The 16,198-nt window shown below is 51.0% G+C and overlaps 6 protein-coding genes across 6 annotated transcripts; 3 read left to right on the top strand and 3 right to left on the bottom strand.

The window, feature by feature from the left end:
* Positions 1-1,042: 1,042 nt before the first annotated feature.
* T310_5093 (Heat shock protein (Sti1)) lies at positions 1,043-3,026 on the bottom strand (the record flags this gene model as incomplete). The annotated part of the gene is made up of 5 exons (XM_013472035.1): positions 1,043-1,195; positions 1,260-1,854; positions 1,915-2,629; positions 2,694-2,887; positions 2,962-3,026. The coding sequence occupies 5 exons, from the start codon at positions 3,024-3,026 to the stop codon at positions 1,043-1,045; spliced, it is 1,722 nt and encodes a 573-aa protein (XP_013327489.1).
* Positions 3,027-3,521: 495 nt separating this feature from the next.
* Positions 3,522-4,654, top strand: T310_5092 (DNA-directed RNA polymerase; the record flags this gene model as incomplete). The annotated part of the gene is made up of 2 exons (XM_013472034.1): positions 3,522-3,778; positions 3,835-4,654. The coding sequence occupies 2 exons, from the start codon at positions 3,522-3,524 to the stop codon at positions 4,652-4,654; spliced, it is 1,077 nt and encodes a 358-aa protein (XP_013327488.1).
* Positions 4,655-5,025: 371 nt separating this feature from the next.
* T310_5091 (PHD finger domain protein) lies at positions 5,026-6,368 on the bottom strand (the record flags this gene model as incomplete). Its single annotated transcript, XM_013472033.1, has 2 exons — positions 5,026-6,284; positions 6,320-6,368. 2 exons carry the CDS (start codon positions 6,366-6,368, stop codon positions 5,026-5,028), a joined length of 1,308 nt encoding a protein of 435 aa, XP_013327487.1.
* An 885-nt stretch (positions 6,369-7,253) lies between these two features.
* Positions 7,254-9,006, top strand: T310_5090 (Nicotinate phosphoribosyltransferase; the record flags this gene model as incomplete). The annotated part of the gene is made up of 5 exons (XM_013472032.1): positions 7,254-7,365; positions 7,430-7,513; positions 7,586-8,205; positions 8,275-8,710; positions 8,783-9,006. 5 exons carry the CDS (start codon positions 7,254-7,256, stop codon positions 9,004-9,006), a joined length of 1,476 nt encoding a protein of 491 aa, XP_013327486.1.
* Positions 9,007-9,411: 405 nt separating this feature from the next.
* Positions 9,412-12,026, bottom strand: T310_5089 (Uncharacterized protein; the record flags this gene model as incomplete). The annotated part of the gene is made up of 2 exons (XM_013472031.1): positions 9,412-11,352; positions 11,403-12,026. 2 exons carry the CDS (start codon positions 12,024-12,026, stop codon positions 9,412-9,414), a joined length of 2,565 nt encoding a protein of 854 aa, XP_013327485.1.
* A 2,130-nt stretch (positions 12,027-14,156) lies between these two features.
* Positions 14,157-15,438, top strand: T310_5088 (SNARE domain protein; the record flags this gene model as incomplete). The annotated part of the gene is made up of 5 exons (XM_013472030.1): positions 14,157-14,162; positions 14,306-14,432; positions 14,527-14,972; positions 15,033-15,312; positions 15,371-15,438. 5 exons carry the CDS (start codon positions 14,157-14,159, stop codon positions 15,436-15,438), a joined length of 927 nt encoding a protein of 308 aa, XP_013327484.1.
* Positions 15,439-16,198: the final 760 nt, after the last annotated feature.

Raw genomic sequence — 16,198 nt, 5'->3', positions numbered from 1 at the left:
GTCACAGGGAGAACTGTCACCTCTCCAAGCATGCAGGCTGCAGCATCCGTATGTCTGCGACCAACCGATCCCAGCTGTCCGATGAATTTAGAAACCTCAAGCTTGCGGCACTCCGATCTGCTCTGGAGCGGGAGGAAAAGTGGTTTCAGCACGACGCAAGGGACGCATGGGTCATCACATCAGTCACGTTTGACGGCCCGCTTTTAGCTCGGGGCTCTGGAGACAATTATTCACCGTTGAGAAACCTGCCAGATGGCATTGAGAGCAACTCGTTGGCCAACGTCCTCCAGAGAATATTTCCGATGAGAGTAGGAGAATTACTGCCCCCGCATCGTCTTCTGCAATGGCCAGAAACACGCGCGGGGTGGTCCTTCCCTCTCAGGCAAGTCAGCCAGCCTTGCATCAGTGCCCACTTGCTGGCTGATGATCAGTGATCTCAAGGGATAATTATATGTACGAGTCTGCAGTATTTGCTTCGGCTGCGGCGGTCAGCCCCAGTCCTGAAGGCCAACTGGATCCGTGCTTGAGCCTTGACGTGATTGACGCCCAAGAACTAGCGGCGATCGGACCCGGCAGGTTACATGTAGATTTGAGATGCTTTGATCGATTTCGATATCATCTTTAAATCCTTCGGGCATTTTTATGACATAATACTGGCCCCTCACGCGTTTCATATCTCCTGGATCGTCCCCTCCCATCCATATATAACAAAAAAAACCTCAGGTTTCCAGGTTTTCAGTTTCAAGTGACGTCTTCAAAACGAAAAAAAATTAATTGGAAGCACAACATAATCTTAGAATAATACATTCAAGTAGTGTATCAGTTTTTAGTTTCGGATTTTGCTATGGAAAAACGATTACTGGCATTGCTGATCGTACAGTCATCACATTATAGAGACTCATTAAACGCTAAGACTTAAATGCATACACCCTTTATGCATCACGCAACATGGCCCCCCTACATTCTACCCTCACCTGTTGGAAGGACACACAGCTCAATGACAAGGTCGGCAATTCCATGTCAGCTTAAAATTATCCGGCCTTCACCGTCCCAACCGGATGACACCAGCCGCGATGAGCTTCTGAATCTTGCTCCGCACGTGCGCGTTCTTCATGTGCTCCTGAAGGGCAGCAGGGTCGCTCCGGGCCTGCTGCAGGATACTCTGCATGACAGGGTCCTGGAGGATAGACATGATCTGCGTAGAGTTGATGGTGGTTAGTTTTGATCCGACAGAAGCAATGACGTGGTGAGATACTCACCTCCGGGTCCTTCTGAATTCTCTCGGCTGTTTCCTGCTCCGTCTCGCCAGCGCGGGCGGCTATTTGCGCCTCCATAATCTTCTGCTGCTGTTGTTCAATCTCCCGCGTGTGCTGGCCCTTTTCATCCTGCTCTTGCGCTTCCGTGAGGGCATCGAGAGCCTTGCTGTACTCCTTCATGGCCAAGAGTGCCTGGCCCTTGCGGATGTATGCACGGATAAACTTGGGGTCCCGCTTGATGGCTTCATCGCAGTCCTGCACCGCCTGAGGGAACGCCATCAGCTTGATGAGGGCTGCCGCACGGTTGGAGTATCCACGCGGGTCGTCAGGAGCCCGTTTGGTCATCTCAGTGAAGGCGTCGACGGCACCAGGGTAATCGGCATCCTGGAACTTCTTCTGGCCAAGCTCACGGGCCTTCTCCGCTTCCTCCGGGTTGATATAGGCATCTCTCTCCGCCTTGATCTTGGCCTTTTCTGCAGCGCGCAGCTTGGTCAGGACATCCCCGGTACGGTGCTCAGTGAGTGATCGGTTGTAGTATTCGATAGCCTTAGTAAGGTCGCCCAGTCTCTCGTATGCCGTTCCAATTCGTGCAAAGGATCTATTGCGCAACCAGTCAGTACCCCGATCATGTAGTTATCCTGCCAGTCATTGTACTTACTTGGCAATGGTCTTGAAATCAGCCTTCAGCTCCCGACCTTCGCTGACGGCCTGTTCACAGACCTCGATGGCCCCCTTGTAGTCACCCTTCTCGAACTTGGCAGCCCCGATGTTGTTCAGATAGGTGACATCCTTGTTGAGTTCCCAGGCCTTGTTGTAGTGTTCAATGGCCTCATCGAATTGCCTCTTCTTGTAGAAGTCGTTGCCTATTTTCTTCTCAGCGTCACCAGCCTCCTGCGCCTTCTTCTTGGCGATGGTCTCTTCATCTTCGGGCTCAGGCTCGGGCTCGGGCTCCTTCTTGGGCTCCTCAGGCTTGGGACGAGAGGCATCCGGCATAGGCACATCCTCCTCTGCTTCAGCAGCGGCACCTGATGGACCCCCTGCGCCCGGAGCGCCACCGAACTGCATGTCGATGCCCAAAAGGACGCTCATGACCTGGAGGAATCTGGGATCCCGCAACTCGTCTCCCATGCTGCTTGGGTTCTGCCTCAACCGCTGCAGCTTTGACATGAATTCATGGTCCGCCAACAAGTGAGATGTCTTGGGGTTGTTGGCCAGTTTCTGGAAGAGCTGCGGATCATTGAAGAGATTTCCAGGAAAGCCGTCCGCTTTGGCCTCCCCATTGATTGCCCTCTTGACAGACTCCACGCTAGATTTGAATTGGTCATTGTTGGGTTCGAGCTTCAAGGCCTGCTCATATGCATCGAGAGCTCCGACTGCAACTCATAGTCAGTACAACAGGAACTCCGATATATGTGGAAAATAGACGGGGCAGCTTACGAAGATCTCCCTGTCCACGCAGGGCAGCTCCCTTCCTGCTCCACCCCTTGGCCCAGTCAGGCTTCAGCTCTGTAGCCTTGTTGGCATCGTCGAGCGCCTTCTGGTACTCCGACTGGGCCGCATAGACCGCGGATCGGTTAGAATAGAGGACATGGTTGTCCGGCTCAAGAGCAATGGCTTGTGTAAATTTGTCACTGGGAAACGGTCGTCAGTCGAAGCTCTGATGCTGTTGCTCAACATGTCAAGCGGGGATGTCTAAGCGACGTACATGGCCGTGGGATAGTCCTTTGCAGAGAAGGCCTTGTTGCCCTCCGCCTTCAATGCGTCCGCCATACCCGCAAAAATATAGCACTGTTCAGAAGTTCAAGGTGGTGAATCTCAAATTGTCTTCAAGCAAGAAATCTTGCAGATCGGGGAGAGCTGTTGCAGTTATTATGACCGCTGCTGGGCTGGAGCTTCTGGAAATTTCGAGCTTCATTCATGTAGCTTCCGCGGGGAGCAGAATGGGAGCCTGAGGCAGAAGGTGGGCAAAGCCATTGGCGCCTGAGGCATCAGTGGCGTAGGTGTCACCCAGCCACGTGACCTAGGCGCCCGCCAAGCCCGCGTTTTAACTTTAATTGACGGCAGAAAATGGTCCCGCCACTATGGTGAAGATTGCGCTCGGTGGGAGTTTTCTGCATTTTGCTTGTTTACCTTCGTCTCTCACTCTTCCCACTGGATCCAATGGTGGACTAGGAGTGCTGGGTCCCAAGCGAATATGATATATTGGACAGTCATCCGGTGATCGACTTCTCTTTTCAACCACGTCGAAGCTGCTGGTGATTCGCAATGGCCGCCGCGGGGGGTTCCTCGCGAGGCGCCGCGGCTCTTGCCTCGGAGCTCTATGAGAAATGTCGCAGCAAATACTCGGAAGACCATCTCATCTATCAGCAGGATCTTCTGAGTTTGGGGGTGATCCCGAATAATGACTTGAACCTCTTGTTGGAATGCACCCAGTCGCTGGTCGACCAGAAACTGTTCCGTACACACCAGGACAAGGATGATCGTTTGGCATGGAAACTCATCTCCCAGAAGGATGCTGAAAGGTAAAAGCGAGCACCTTTTCAATTTGGAGACATCTTTCTAACAGTGAATGGCACAGACTTCAAAACCTCAGTCCCAACGAGAGTCTGATCTACGATGTTATCCACTCCACCGGTCGTGCGGGCATTTGGATCCGTCCTCTCAAGGCTCGCACAAATCTCCACAAATCAATTATAGACCGCTGTCTCAAGTCACTGGAAAGCAAGAACTATATCAAGTCCGTTCAAAATGTCAGGTTCCCAGGCAGGAAGGTTTACATGTTGGCTGAACTTACACCGAGTGAAGATGTGACGGGAGGCGCATGGTTCACCGATGGCGTATTGGACGCCGAATTCATCAATGTTTTGTCGGATTTTATCGAGCACTATGTCAGCAAAAGGAGCTGGTATGAGGTTCCCACCTCCCGCACAGACAAACATCACGCCAAACGTCAGAAAGTCAGCGGCGGTGACGTTAAGTCCGACTCGGAGAAACAGTATCTTCCCTTCCCGGCCGGATACCAGCACTACCCAACAGTCAAAGACATCACGGCCGAAGTGAACAAGGTCGGTATTACGCCTGTGACCCTAAACGATGAGAGCGTTGCGCAGCTGCTCGACATGCTCTGCTACGATAACAAACTGGTCGCGTTGAATAATGGCCTAAATTATAAGGCTGTCAAAAAACCAAACAATGTCAGACTGGCTTCAAAGACGCGTGGGGAAGGGGATACCGCCGTGGCGAACGAACAATTTGAAGCTTGGCTCGGCAGGAATGGCATGGTTGAGGCGCCGTGTGGACAGTGTCCCGTGTTCAAACTGTGTCAACCCGGCGGAGCCGTCAGTCCAGAGAATTGCGAATACTTTGATTCCTGGCTAGAAAAAGCGCTTGGTTTTTGATTCTGCTCTGCTAAGCAATGGGCAGGAAGCGTCGGTCCCATTCATGGCCACCACATCTGATGTACTACTGTATGAAAAAAGATTTTCCTATTATGCATAGCGACGGAGTTTTGATGGTCGGGTCCCCTTGGTTTTCGCATGCATCTGTGATTTAACAGGGGCTTAAAAAAATGGGTTGTTGGGATTTCTTCTGGCATAAATGTATGCTTTAGTGTCCAACGAGGACGGGCGGTCTGGTTGTATTTAGGAATGCTACCATGGCTAAAAAGTACTCTATAAAACAAGATAGAAAAAATTCTGGGTATACTGTACAGGACCTAGACTCGTAACGCCATTAAAATAAAATAAAAAAGAAAAAGAAGCATACCCCATCATTTCCCCAGGTTTTGTCTACACTCATCACAGTACCAGGTGCCTATCGGCTCCCTGGTGAGTCCTACACATTTCCAATGGAACCATTCGTAAGGGCAGTTGTCGTTATCGCAAGCAACCATATCACCATGGCTGACACTGCGGCAGGTGCAGTATACCTTGGTGTCCTCACCGCCCTCGTCTTCCTCGTCCTCCATCTCCTCGTCCGAATCATTTGCTGCGCCCTGGCCGGCACGTCGAGAAACGCCCGCGTTCTCCGATTCAGACACGTCGGCGCTGCTGAGGACAGAGTCTTCGTCGTCCTCATCCCCACCAGCGGCTGAGGGTGACTTCTTCAGTGCCCCGCCACCTGTGGTGAGCTTGAGGCGGCCACTGGCGCTCGAGGAGCGTTTAACAGGCTTCCCGGAGGTGACTGCTTTGATCTTCTTTACTTGCTGGTGAGGAGCGACTTTCTTCGTCACCGCTTTCTTGGTCACCCCACCGGCACGCGGACCAGCGCTGCCGGCACGATTTGATACAGGCGTTCCCGCCTTCGGGGTTCCCGGTCCAAGCGATGATTGTCGCAGATTCGACGGCGCTGCGGGAAGGGAGCCAAGAGATGCGTTCAAGCGCCTGCGCTTGCTGTCAACGGCTCCCGCAGATGATTCACGCTGTCGTTGCTGGAGATGTAGGGCTGCTGCAGTGGGAGTCGAGGGAGCGGAGCTGCGAGAGGCATTCTGCGTGGCCAATGTTGAAGTGTTAGCAGGACGAGGATTAGTCTGATTGAGCCGTTGGGCCGTCGACGACGCAGTGTTGGTATTTCCGGACGTGGGATTGAGAGGCGAATACGATGAGACATCGTTTGGAGTCTGGTCAGGAAACAAAGTCTTTGGAGGATCCCGGTATTGATCTTTGTTGTTGAAGAGCGAAGGAATGGGCGGGTCATTAGAGAGGATACCCTCGTTTATTAGGTCGCGGATCTTGATATCCAGCTTTTTGATTTGACGGTCTAATAGGACACATGCTTTCTCGCTAAGCTGTATTTTCTCATCTTGCAGTGCCTGACATCGATCCAAATTCTGCAGGATGAGCTTGCTGTACTGTTCCTCCTTTGGATTCGGCGCAAGACTGCCGTTAAGCTTGATGAACTTCTGCAGACTGTTGTCGCGGGAATTGATGATCGCGCGGCATTCCTGGATGATCTTGTCCTTGGCTTGGATCTCTTCCATCAAATGTGTGATCTCAGCAGGCAAGTTCGCAACTGCGCGCGTCGCGTTAGCTAGGGCCATTTGCGAGTCATTTGGATTCACTTACCATCGTGAACGAACTGTTCAAGGACCGTGGCACAGTCCTCCGTCGTCATGGCCACGGAATTCTGAATCTTGACAGTCCGTACCAAATAATATTCCTGGGTAGTTGGATGAGATCCAACTGCGGCAGTGGGGAAACAGTGATCTTCAATGGTTGAGACTTGAAGATGAACTTTAGTTGGGCAGTCATCTGATGTAATGTGGCGGTTGAGTGTTGTCACGTGATATGATGACAAAGACTGGATTAGCTAATCACGTACGCCACACACATACGTCAGTACTACGTCTACAGTTACAAGGCTTTGCGCTTCAGATGTATTGTACTGTACAGATGAAAATCATGGTTTGGATCTCGTCTTCTCAGTATCAGAGTATGGGCGTATTTAGCAGGTTACGTAGAGATAGCTACGTTCTTCTGTATTAGAATACGCCCGTATTCGAATGCAATTTGTCGATATCATCTCAGCCCCTGCATTCTTTTTCCTGTGTCTTTCTAAGTGGTTGTCGTGAGACCAATCCTATTTCACCTGGTCTTGGCATGCAATCTTCCACCTTCGCATGTCTGCACGTCATACCAGTGCATCCCCATCTATGGGCGTCCAGAACAACAAGAATTATGCAGATCATAGCCTCCAGACTGTACTGCAGTTGAAGAAGATCAATGTGAGCAAGGCAGACAATGCGCGCTGTAAATGTAAATATCGATGACATAACAATGCAAACAGCACAAACATGGTTCTGCCTACGCGGCCGCGGGGTGTCATGGTTCCCCCGCAGGAAAGACGGGCATTAGAAATTATTCCTTATCTCTTCACACTGCCAATTTCATTCTTTATGGGGACTGCTCTCAGTAACCAGGTCATCCCAGAACCTTTTTTAATATTTTCACTTATCAATATCGAATCGCTGTCTTCTAAAGGGAAACCAGCGCAGTCAAAATGGGTCAAGATGCCCCTCCTCCGACACCGGAGGGGATCTTTTCCCTGCTCGATACAGACCTGTACAAATTGACAATGCAATCTGCTGTGCTGAAGTATTTTCCTGACGTTCGTGAGTGGATTTCGCTGTTGCCCTGACCAAACAAGGGGGGAAAAGCTAATGATTCATGTGACAGAGGTTACGTATGGCTTTACAAATCGTACTCCCCACATGAAACTATCGCGAGCAGCATACAAGTGGTTGATAGAGCAAATAAATAGTAAGTGGCGATCCCTATATTGCAAAGGTTTCCGGTCTATTTTGGAATGATATTCATATCCTGCAATTCTAGAGCTTGGGAACATCACTGTGACAGACGAAGAGATCGAGTTCCTGAAAAAGGCCTGTCCCTACCTCAATGAAGCCTACCTCCGATACCTCCGCAATTTCCGTCTCAAACCGTCTGAACAGATTGAGATCACCTTTACTCCTGTGCAAGACACCGGCAGCGATGACGACTTGGGCGATCTCGAATACTTCACCAAAGGTCTCTGGGTTGAGACGATCCTCTATGAAATCCCCCTCCTGGCACTCACGAGCGAGGCATATTTCAAATTTTGTGACACGGACTGGGATTACAGCCACCAAGAGGAGCGGGCATACCGTAAGGGGGTTACTCTTTTGGAGAATGGTTGCATCTTCTCCGAATTTGGTTCAAGACGGAGGCGGGATTACCACACACACGACCTGGTCATGAAAGGCTTGTGCCGTGCTGCGGAAGAGGGGAAGCAAAAAGGATGGAAGGGAGTATTCTCGGGCACTAGCAACGTTCATTTCGCCATGAAGTATGGTGTGAATCCAGTGGGAACTGTTGCGCACGAATGGTACATGGCCATTGCCGCCTTCACAGATGACTACGAGCATGCCAACGAGCTGGCTTTGCGCTACTGGCTTGGATGCTTTGGGGAAGGTGTACGTTTGTCTATCGATTACATTGAAGTTGGTCAATCTCGGTGTCAAAACTCACAAGTAGCATTTTAGGTTCTGGGCATCGCGTTGACCGACACCTTCGGGACGCCTGCGTTCCTCGATGCGTTCCGCAAGCCTATTCCAGACTACACAACAGCTGGGTTTGGAGCAGACACCGTGCAGCCGTCAAATCAGTCGACCACTACAGGATCGACGCCAGAAAGCCTCGCGGACACCAAACCACCCGTGGTAGCACCCGTCCAGCCTAATGGTCGACCATCTACGAGGAAAACGTACGCTCAGGTCTTTCAGGGCGTGCGACAGGACTCGGGCGATCCAGCGTATTTCGTCAAGATGGTCCGGGAATTCTACGACAAGGAAGGCATTAAGGACAAAAAGGTCATTGTCTTCTCAGATTCTTTGAACGTCGATTCTTGCCTGGAATATAAAGTGATTGCCGAGGAGGCCGGCTTCCAGCCTGTCTTTGGCGTCGGTACATTCTTAACCAGTAAGTTCACCTTTTACCTATTTAAATCCATCCCCGAAAGTAGAATAGTAGCTGAAAGGGAACCTTTTCCAGATGACTTCCGGAGAAAGTCCGACGGACAAAAATCGGTGCCCCTGAACATTGTCATCAAGATCGCCACTGCAGGGGGTCGTCCTGCCGTCAAGCTCAGCGACAACCTGGGCAAGAACACAGGCGACAAGACCACAGTCCAGGATGTGAAGAAGCGACTGGGCTATATCGAACACACCTGGGAGAAGGGTGACGAGGCAGCGCGATGGGGGAAGAAGGGCGAGTAAAGGGCAGAGCAGTATTGTAGTAGTATGTAGGTGGCTCAGTCAGATAAGAAAAGTAAATCTCACTACTATAGAATCGCTAGCTAGACAAATAAACAGACAGACAGACAAGACTCCTAGATATATTCATTGTCTTATTGTAATGTCCAAGTGATTATATTTGTTTTTGTACACTCCCTGTTTCTAGAGCAGCCATCCAGAATGAAAATGAAGGTTGCAGCGCCAACGCTGAGGAAAATTCCTCTTCTCACCTGCAAACCCAGCAGGCGATAGTATAGTATAGGATAGGATAGGATAGGACAGGATGAGGAAAGCATAGTATTAGTATGTACTGTATATGTACTAGATAGCAAGTACAATATACGTATGTACTGTACATACGTATGTGTGTATGTATGTATGTACTTATCAAGCAAACCCTAGATCGCGTTCCAAGTCGCCAGTAATCATCATCGAGTCTCTGCTGCTGCTGCTGCTGTTATCGCTGCTGATAACAGAAGGGGGAAATAATAAGGATGGCGATACTAAGAGCTGTTGTTGCTGGTCCTGGTGCTGGTGCTGGTCCTCCTGCTCCGTGTGAAGCAGCAGCGGCGGAGAAGAAGAAGAAGAAGAAGATACAATATCTGCTTCTGCTTCTGCTTTTTCTTTCGACAGGTTCTCTGCATCATGTCGCATGTTCTTTGTAGTGTGGTCGGCATCCTTGTTCTCTATCTGCGTCTGTCGTTCGTGCTTGCTTTGGCTTTGACCTTCGTTTTCGTTCTCCCCTTCTCCATCTCCATCTCCATCTCCATCTTCATCGGAGGATACTAACCAGTCATTCAAGACGTCGACATTCCAGTCCCATTCTTCTGGTTGTTCCTTGGGACTATTCCTGTCGGGGAAGGTATTTGTTGGAGTGCTGTCGTTGTTTGATTGAATTTGTATGTTGTGGAGCTGATATGAGGAGGAGGAGTGGTCGCTGATACTACATGTATTGTTGTTGGTGAAGGTCATCATGGTGGTGTTGTTGAATCTACCTGCATTTTGATCTCGAAAATCCGTGGAGTGGAGAGTAGTATTCCTGTCACGATCTTCTTCGTCAAGCTCGATAATGCTTCCTTGGAATTGGTTATTATTTCTCATGTTAGTTCTGGCTGGTGTTGATTCTTTGGTTTGCGCGGAAGTTGTCCAGTCGTTGACTGCACGATCTGTCAATGATCGTGCACCGTTATCAGGCTGCGTCCGATCCCCGCCAACAACGCTGAACGTGGCATTCTGCATGATCAGGACGGAATTCGGCGAACGCTTCAATTGCCACCTGACCGCTTCCTCCAGGTAGGCAGTTTCGTGGTCCGCAGCCGGGTAGATATCTTTCAGCTTGTTCAGCACCTCGACACACCGGTGGAAATTCCAGGTGCTCTCGTCCCGCACGACAGGGTTGGAAGATGTCAGGTTGGTTAGATGAACGACGGCTGCTGGCAACACAACCGTCAGCCCGGAAGCGGGAAGGAATTTGGTCAAGCCCAGGCGATTCAGGCCATGGGCGATCTCCGTCGTCCCCGCGGCCGCATCCTGCATCTTCTGACGGGCAGTTATCGACCACTTTGCCTTTTTGGATGTCGAGTGTGCCTTTCTGCCGAATATTAAAGCCTGTGGTCGATGGAGGGCGCTACAGGTTGCGTGATATATCATCCGGAGCATGGCAGAATGAAGAAGCAGAACCTTTTCGCCTTCGCTGAGATGTTGGCTCTTGGGTGGGATAAACTGAGCGTCCTTTGGTAGACCGCTGACCCAGGCGTCGAGCTTCTGACTGCAGCGATCAAGCTCTGCCTCCGACGCCTCCCTGGGAACAAGCGTAATGGTAGTCTTGTTGGTAGCTCCGAAATTATGGTTCGACGGGGAGTACTGCGCAAAGAGCACCCGTCCCAGGTACTGACACAGTTTAACCTTCTCGATAAACATGGTTGCGAGGCGTCGTTGATATGAGACATCGTCTAACTGTTGATATCGGAGCATCTGGAAAACAGCAGGATGAAACGGTCTGATATCGAAATCGCTGAGGCGTGGAAGGGGTACATCGCAGGCTCCTTCGTTGATCTGTGTGGGACGTCTCAGAGCCAGGGCAATGAGCCGATCACGGGAGTACAGAGACCACCAGAGGCGGATTCTTAACCGTTTGGTAGCAGGACTCATGTCCGATCCTGTAGGATCTCGATGTAAGCCGATCGACTGAGCCTGAGTGTTGCACACTCCCACCCAATGCCATATATCCTTCTGCGGACTGCCGTCGACCTCGTGCCAATACGTCATCAGCAGAATCGCCTGCAGAATCGCGATTCGATCATCCTCGTAATCGAATGAATAGAGAAGCTAACACCAGTTAGACTGAAAAGGGGAAATTTTGGCATGGAGTCTCTCACTCTCGCACGCATAAAGAAAGCTTTGCGAGCTTCCCTCCTCGTAGCAAAGCCAGCCGCCTGCAGATGCTCGAGATCGACAAATGCCGTTCCTGCAAACATGACCGCTTGGAACAAGAGAAGGCTGATGTTTGCGTCCGGATCATTCTCAGCGATGCTTCGCAGAAATTCGTGCAGATCCAACAGAGGCATGAAGTTGTATACCCATTGCACGTAGGCCCGCAAGAGCTCATTCCGCAATGGAGGTTCCGGAATCGTGAGAGCGCCTTTCGAGCTCAGGTATTCTATGTCCTCTGCCGGGATCCAGGATGGTAGCGGCTTCAGGAAGCGTGGCGAATCATCCAATGCTTCTATCACCGGGTCGAAGTCGGGATCTATAAGCTCCTGGACGGCTGTGACCATATTTGCCAGTGGTAATGATGAGGGTACTGCTCTTGTGCCCAGCGTCCTCCAGGGACGGTAACCTCCAATCGAGTCCTTTCGAGCACTATCTCGCCGTGGGAATTTGCGCACGGGAGAAGGATCCGTCTCGTCCGGCGTGTGGAAGAGCATATCAAAATCGTTCAACATCCCCGTCTGCGGACTGGCCGCGGCATTGAACTCGTCTAGCTTGCGTCTTGGCGCCATCGTAGCAACTCATGGCCTCTGTTGCATTTCCATTGGGCGTATGAAAATACAGTGACAATAAACACGGTCTCGTTCTAGTGTTGATGACGGAGATTATTTATTTGGGGTAAATGCGGACTAATCCAGCCGGGCCAGCCACTTCCGCTGTGGGGTTAACCGACTTTGCGGGGTTTCCGAATTTCCCGGTGTCTTTCACACAGTCTTTTTTTTTAATTTCATCTACTTGAAACTCCAGCAGATTGTGCGGTGAAAATTTCATCATGAGAGGGAAAAGCTCCTTTTCTTCATCTTTTTTTCGTCCTCTCATGGTGTCTGATGTCTGGGTTATTCTTGATCCACAGATCGAAACTGCACTGCCAAGACCGAACTTTCCAGGACAAGTTCTTGTTGGACTAGCAGTTTGAGCAGGTCTGATATCGATCTTCAGGTTCCACTTGCAAGAGGATAGATTGCTGTATGAAAGTAATTTGCTGTATGGGTTAAGATAGGCCATGTCGCATTTGCATGGACAGCCTACGCTTGGTTCTATCCACTCTCCCTACACTCTCTTGTACTGTACTGTACACTATACAAGCAGCAAAGGACCTGCAGGCAGCAGGAGAAAAGCATAATGAAATGTTCGCAGCAGACACTGATGTAATAAGAGGATTTAGCCAAGTTCTTCGCCAGTCGCGTATGTGGGGTCACTCCGATCGTTTGGATTTTCTAAAAATGGTTCCAGAAGCTCGCGATGACAGCATAGGGAAGTAGCTAGCCATGGAGCTAAAACAAGAATAGAAGTCATTGCAGAACCCTGTCAATTGAAGATGAATAGTACTGCCTAGCCACGTGCATTGTGCAGAGAAGAGGCAGTGTATTGCACTCGCCAAGGTCTGTGGATAAAAATAAGAACGTGCAGGCAGAAATCGCTTAATAATTGACTTGTGGATTGTGCTTACTCAGACTGTTCCACGACTGATCCGGCAATCCTGTTGGTCCCCTCGAGTGAAATTTTCAACCATGAATTCGCAGTCTGATGACTTCACTCGAGAATTGGATCGCTGAATAATGTAATGCGAATGTGTCTGCGATAAGGCAGCAAGACGAGCATGGCTGTCGGACGGATATGGAACTAGTTCATGGCCGGCTGTCGTGGGATGTACACAGCAAGGCAGCAGGATAAACCAGCGGGGAACAGAGGCATACAGATGCCACGGTTCCATAGATCTGGCGGGCAGTCGAAGCGCTGATTGCACGAGGCGAGGATGGTCGCTGCCGCCGCGCTCCGGATGGCTGCTGGGAGACGGCTGGAATCCAGAGCTGACAGCGGAAGACACAGTCCTCCGTACTTTACTGCTTGTCAAATAATTCATAGTACGCTGCTCTGTACTCTGTATGTTCATCGTCTTATCACGCCTGTCTCGAGCAGTCGATTGCTACGGAGTATAGTTCTATAATTGTTTTTCTTTCCCGGCTGCCATTGGCTGCGTGCGCTCTCCACTGCCTGAGGCTGAGGCCAAACGAAATAAATAGGGGGTTGGACGATCGCCCAGCGGGCCGTCGAGCACACCAGAAAAAAAAAGCTGGAGCACTGGTGCAGGCTGCAGCAGCACAGATTGCCTGCATTTGCTGCTCGACACTGACAGCACGCCTAAAATAAGAACGCAAATCACATTCCGCAGCGTCCATCCATCCAGACTGCGCTCCGACTGCCAGTGTCGGAGCAGGGCGTTGCTGCGGCTTCAGCTGCCGGGGCCCAGCAACGCTAAGCTAGCTGCGGGCTGAGTCTGCACCGTCGACGCGCCACTCAACCGCCCAGACCCAAGGGCTGCTCTCATTTCCCTCGCCGTCTCGCTCCCTCGTTTAATTATCTATTTCATCTTTTCTATTTCTTCCCTTTTCAGCCAGAACCGTTCTTCTGGGCCCCGCTGTTGCCCTTCTTCTTTCATTCCTTCCGCTTCTCCTTTTCTTTTGTTGTTGTCTTGCTTCTGTTACCTTAATTAATTACGACCTTGTAAAACCGGATCCCTCGCGATTCGCCTCCGCCGTCAGCGACATTTCGCCATCCGCATTGATTCTCCCACGGTGGACGTCTTCCGCGCGAGGGTCGTTAATTGATCGCTGAGCTGAATTCAGGACGAGGACACCAAGATGAGTGTGAGTGTTGGACATCGCGTCTGACCCTGATCCCGCCCGGTCGTCGGGGGCCGTTTTGTCCTCGCCGCTTTCCGGCGCTCCTATTCATTTCGCTAGAAGAAAGCGTTCACTGACGACGATGGTGATCACGACCATTTGTACAGTATCAAGGCTACGGAAACCAAGGTGGCTACGGCAACCAGGGCGGCTATGGAAACCAGGGTGGCTACGGCCAGTACAACCCCTACGCCCAGAATAATCGGGACTTGGAACGGGGCAATGGCGGCTATGGTGAGATAATCCTCGCGAGATGCAGTGTCACGGTCTCTGATCTAATGTATCGTCTTCTCCGCAGAGATGGGTGCCGTGAACAACCCCCCTGCAGCGGAAGGGCCGACGTCCATTCTCAACAAGTGCAAAGAGATCAACGATGGCATTCAGGAACTCCGGGCCAAGAGAGAGGGACAGCTCGCCTTGGCGCAGAATGCTCTGCTGGACTCTAGCACCGGCAAGGAGGACCAGGTGGCCCGCCAGAACCTGGACTACATCGAGGACGAGATCAACAACACTTTCCGTTATCTGCGGGATCTGATGAAGAAGGTCAAGCAGACCCCCGGCTCGGGAGACCCGCGCGTCCAGACCCAGATCGATGTGACAAGCCGCAATCTGCAGAAGGAGATCCAACAGTACCAGAAGGCGCAGTCCGATTTCCAGAAACGACTCCAGGAGCAGGTGCGGCGACGCTATGAAATCGCCAACCCGAATGCGACGCCCGAGCAGATCGAACAGGGTGTGCAGAACGTCCTCATGGGTCAGGAGCAGAGCTTCCAGGTACGCCAACCGACTTTGTGATAGTCTTTTTGAGTGTCGATGCTGACATCGGTTCTGAAGGTTACTGGCTCTAGAACGCGACAGGCAAATGATGCTAGACAGGCCGCCTTGGAGAGATCGGCAGCCATTCGAAAGATCGAGCAGGATATGATCGAATTGGCTCGGTTGTACCAGGAGGTGGCAGAACTCGTTCAGCAGCAGGAGCCCGCCATAGAGCAGATTAATCAAGGTGCAGAGGAGGTGGTGGACAATGTAACCAATGCCAACAAGCAAATCGACACCGCCATCGAGAGCGCTAGAAGGGCTAGGAGGTGGAAGTGGTATGTTCTGCTTGTCATCAGTAAGTATCCTCGAATCTCTCCCGTCCCAGGCAGTCAGGAGCTGAACAGAATCCCCAGTCCTCATCGTTGCCATTGTTGTCGGTGTTGCCGTGGGCGTTACCGAAGCCAACCGCAGCACCCACTAATTGGGACACATCGCTCTTTCAGCCGATGTGTCGATGCCAACCGAAAGTCAAGCGGGGTTCGGGCCGGTCCGTTCTTGGGTCTGAATTTCGTTGTAAGACCTGCCTCTCTATGCGAGTGGCAGATCCCAAGATGGAACGGCGCCTGCTCCACGGCTGTACAGTTTCACACTCTGTTCTGAATATCTTCTGCTTCCGTTGGCGGTTTCCATTGTCCTGAACGCTCTTTACGTCTATTTATTCCCCAATGGCGTCTCGTCGTTTTTGTTTTCCTTTGTCTCCAGAGTCACAAAAAAGGACCCCAACTTGTGTGTTGCCGAATTTATACCTGTATCCTCGCTGATTTCGTCCGCCTCCTACTCCCTTTCCTTGCTGTTTTTTTTTTGGTCTCCTTTTCTCTATTTCTTGTGATTGTTTGAATGGTCGCATGCCGGGACGATTTTCCCACGGGCTTTATGCGACCTGATGATCGTGTCTGTTCAATAGCACCGAGATGCCTGTTGCTGTTGTACATATTAGACTTTTTCGCTTCTTCCGGTGTGCTCGTCGCTGTTTCTTTGAGGCTAGTATTATAATAATCAAGTGATTTTTCCTACGGCCCTTTCTACTAGACAGTTGGTTCTTGTGCCGGAATACAGCCATTGCAACTGGAAAGTCGGTAGTTATAGCCGTCCGGGTGATCCCGAGGCATGAGAGCGTAGTGGATATGAAGCCTTTCAGCGCAGACTTTATTCGCTACTGCGGTTGCTGTTCTCTTTGTAAT

The sequence above is a fragment of the Rasamsonia emersonii genome, assembly GCF_000968595.1.
Source record: "Rasamsonia emersonii CBS 393.64 chromosome Unknown ctg1118621760237, whole genome shotgun sequence".
In the NCBI taxonomy this organism is placed as follows: domain Eukaryota; kingdom Fungi; phylum Ascomycota; class Eurotiomycetes; order Eurotiales; family Trichocomaceae; genus Rasamsonia; species Rasamsonia emersonii.
This window is presented reverse-complemented; position numbering and strand designations above follow the sequence as displayed.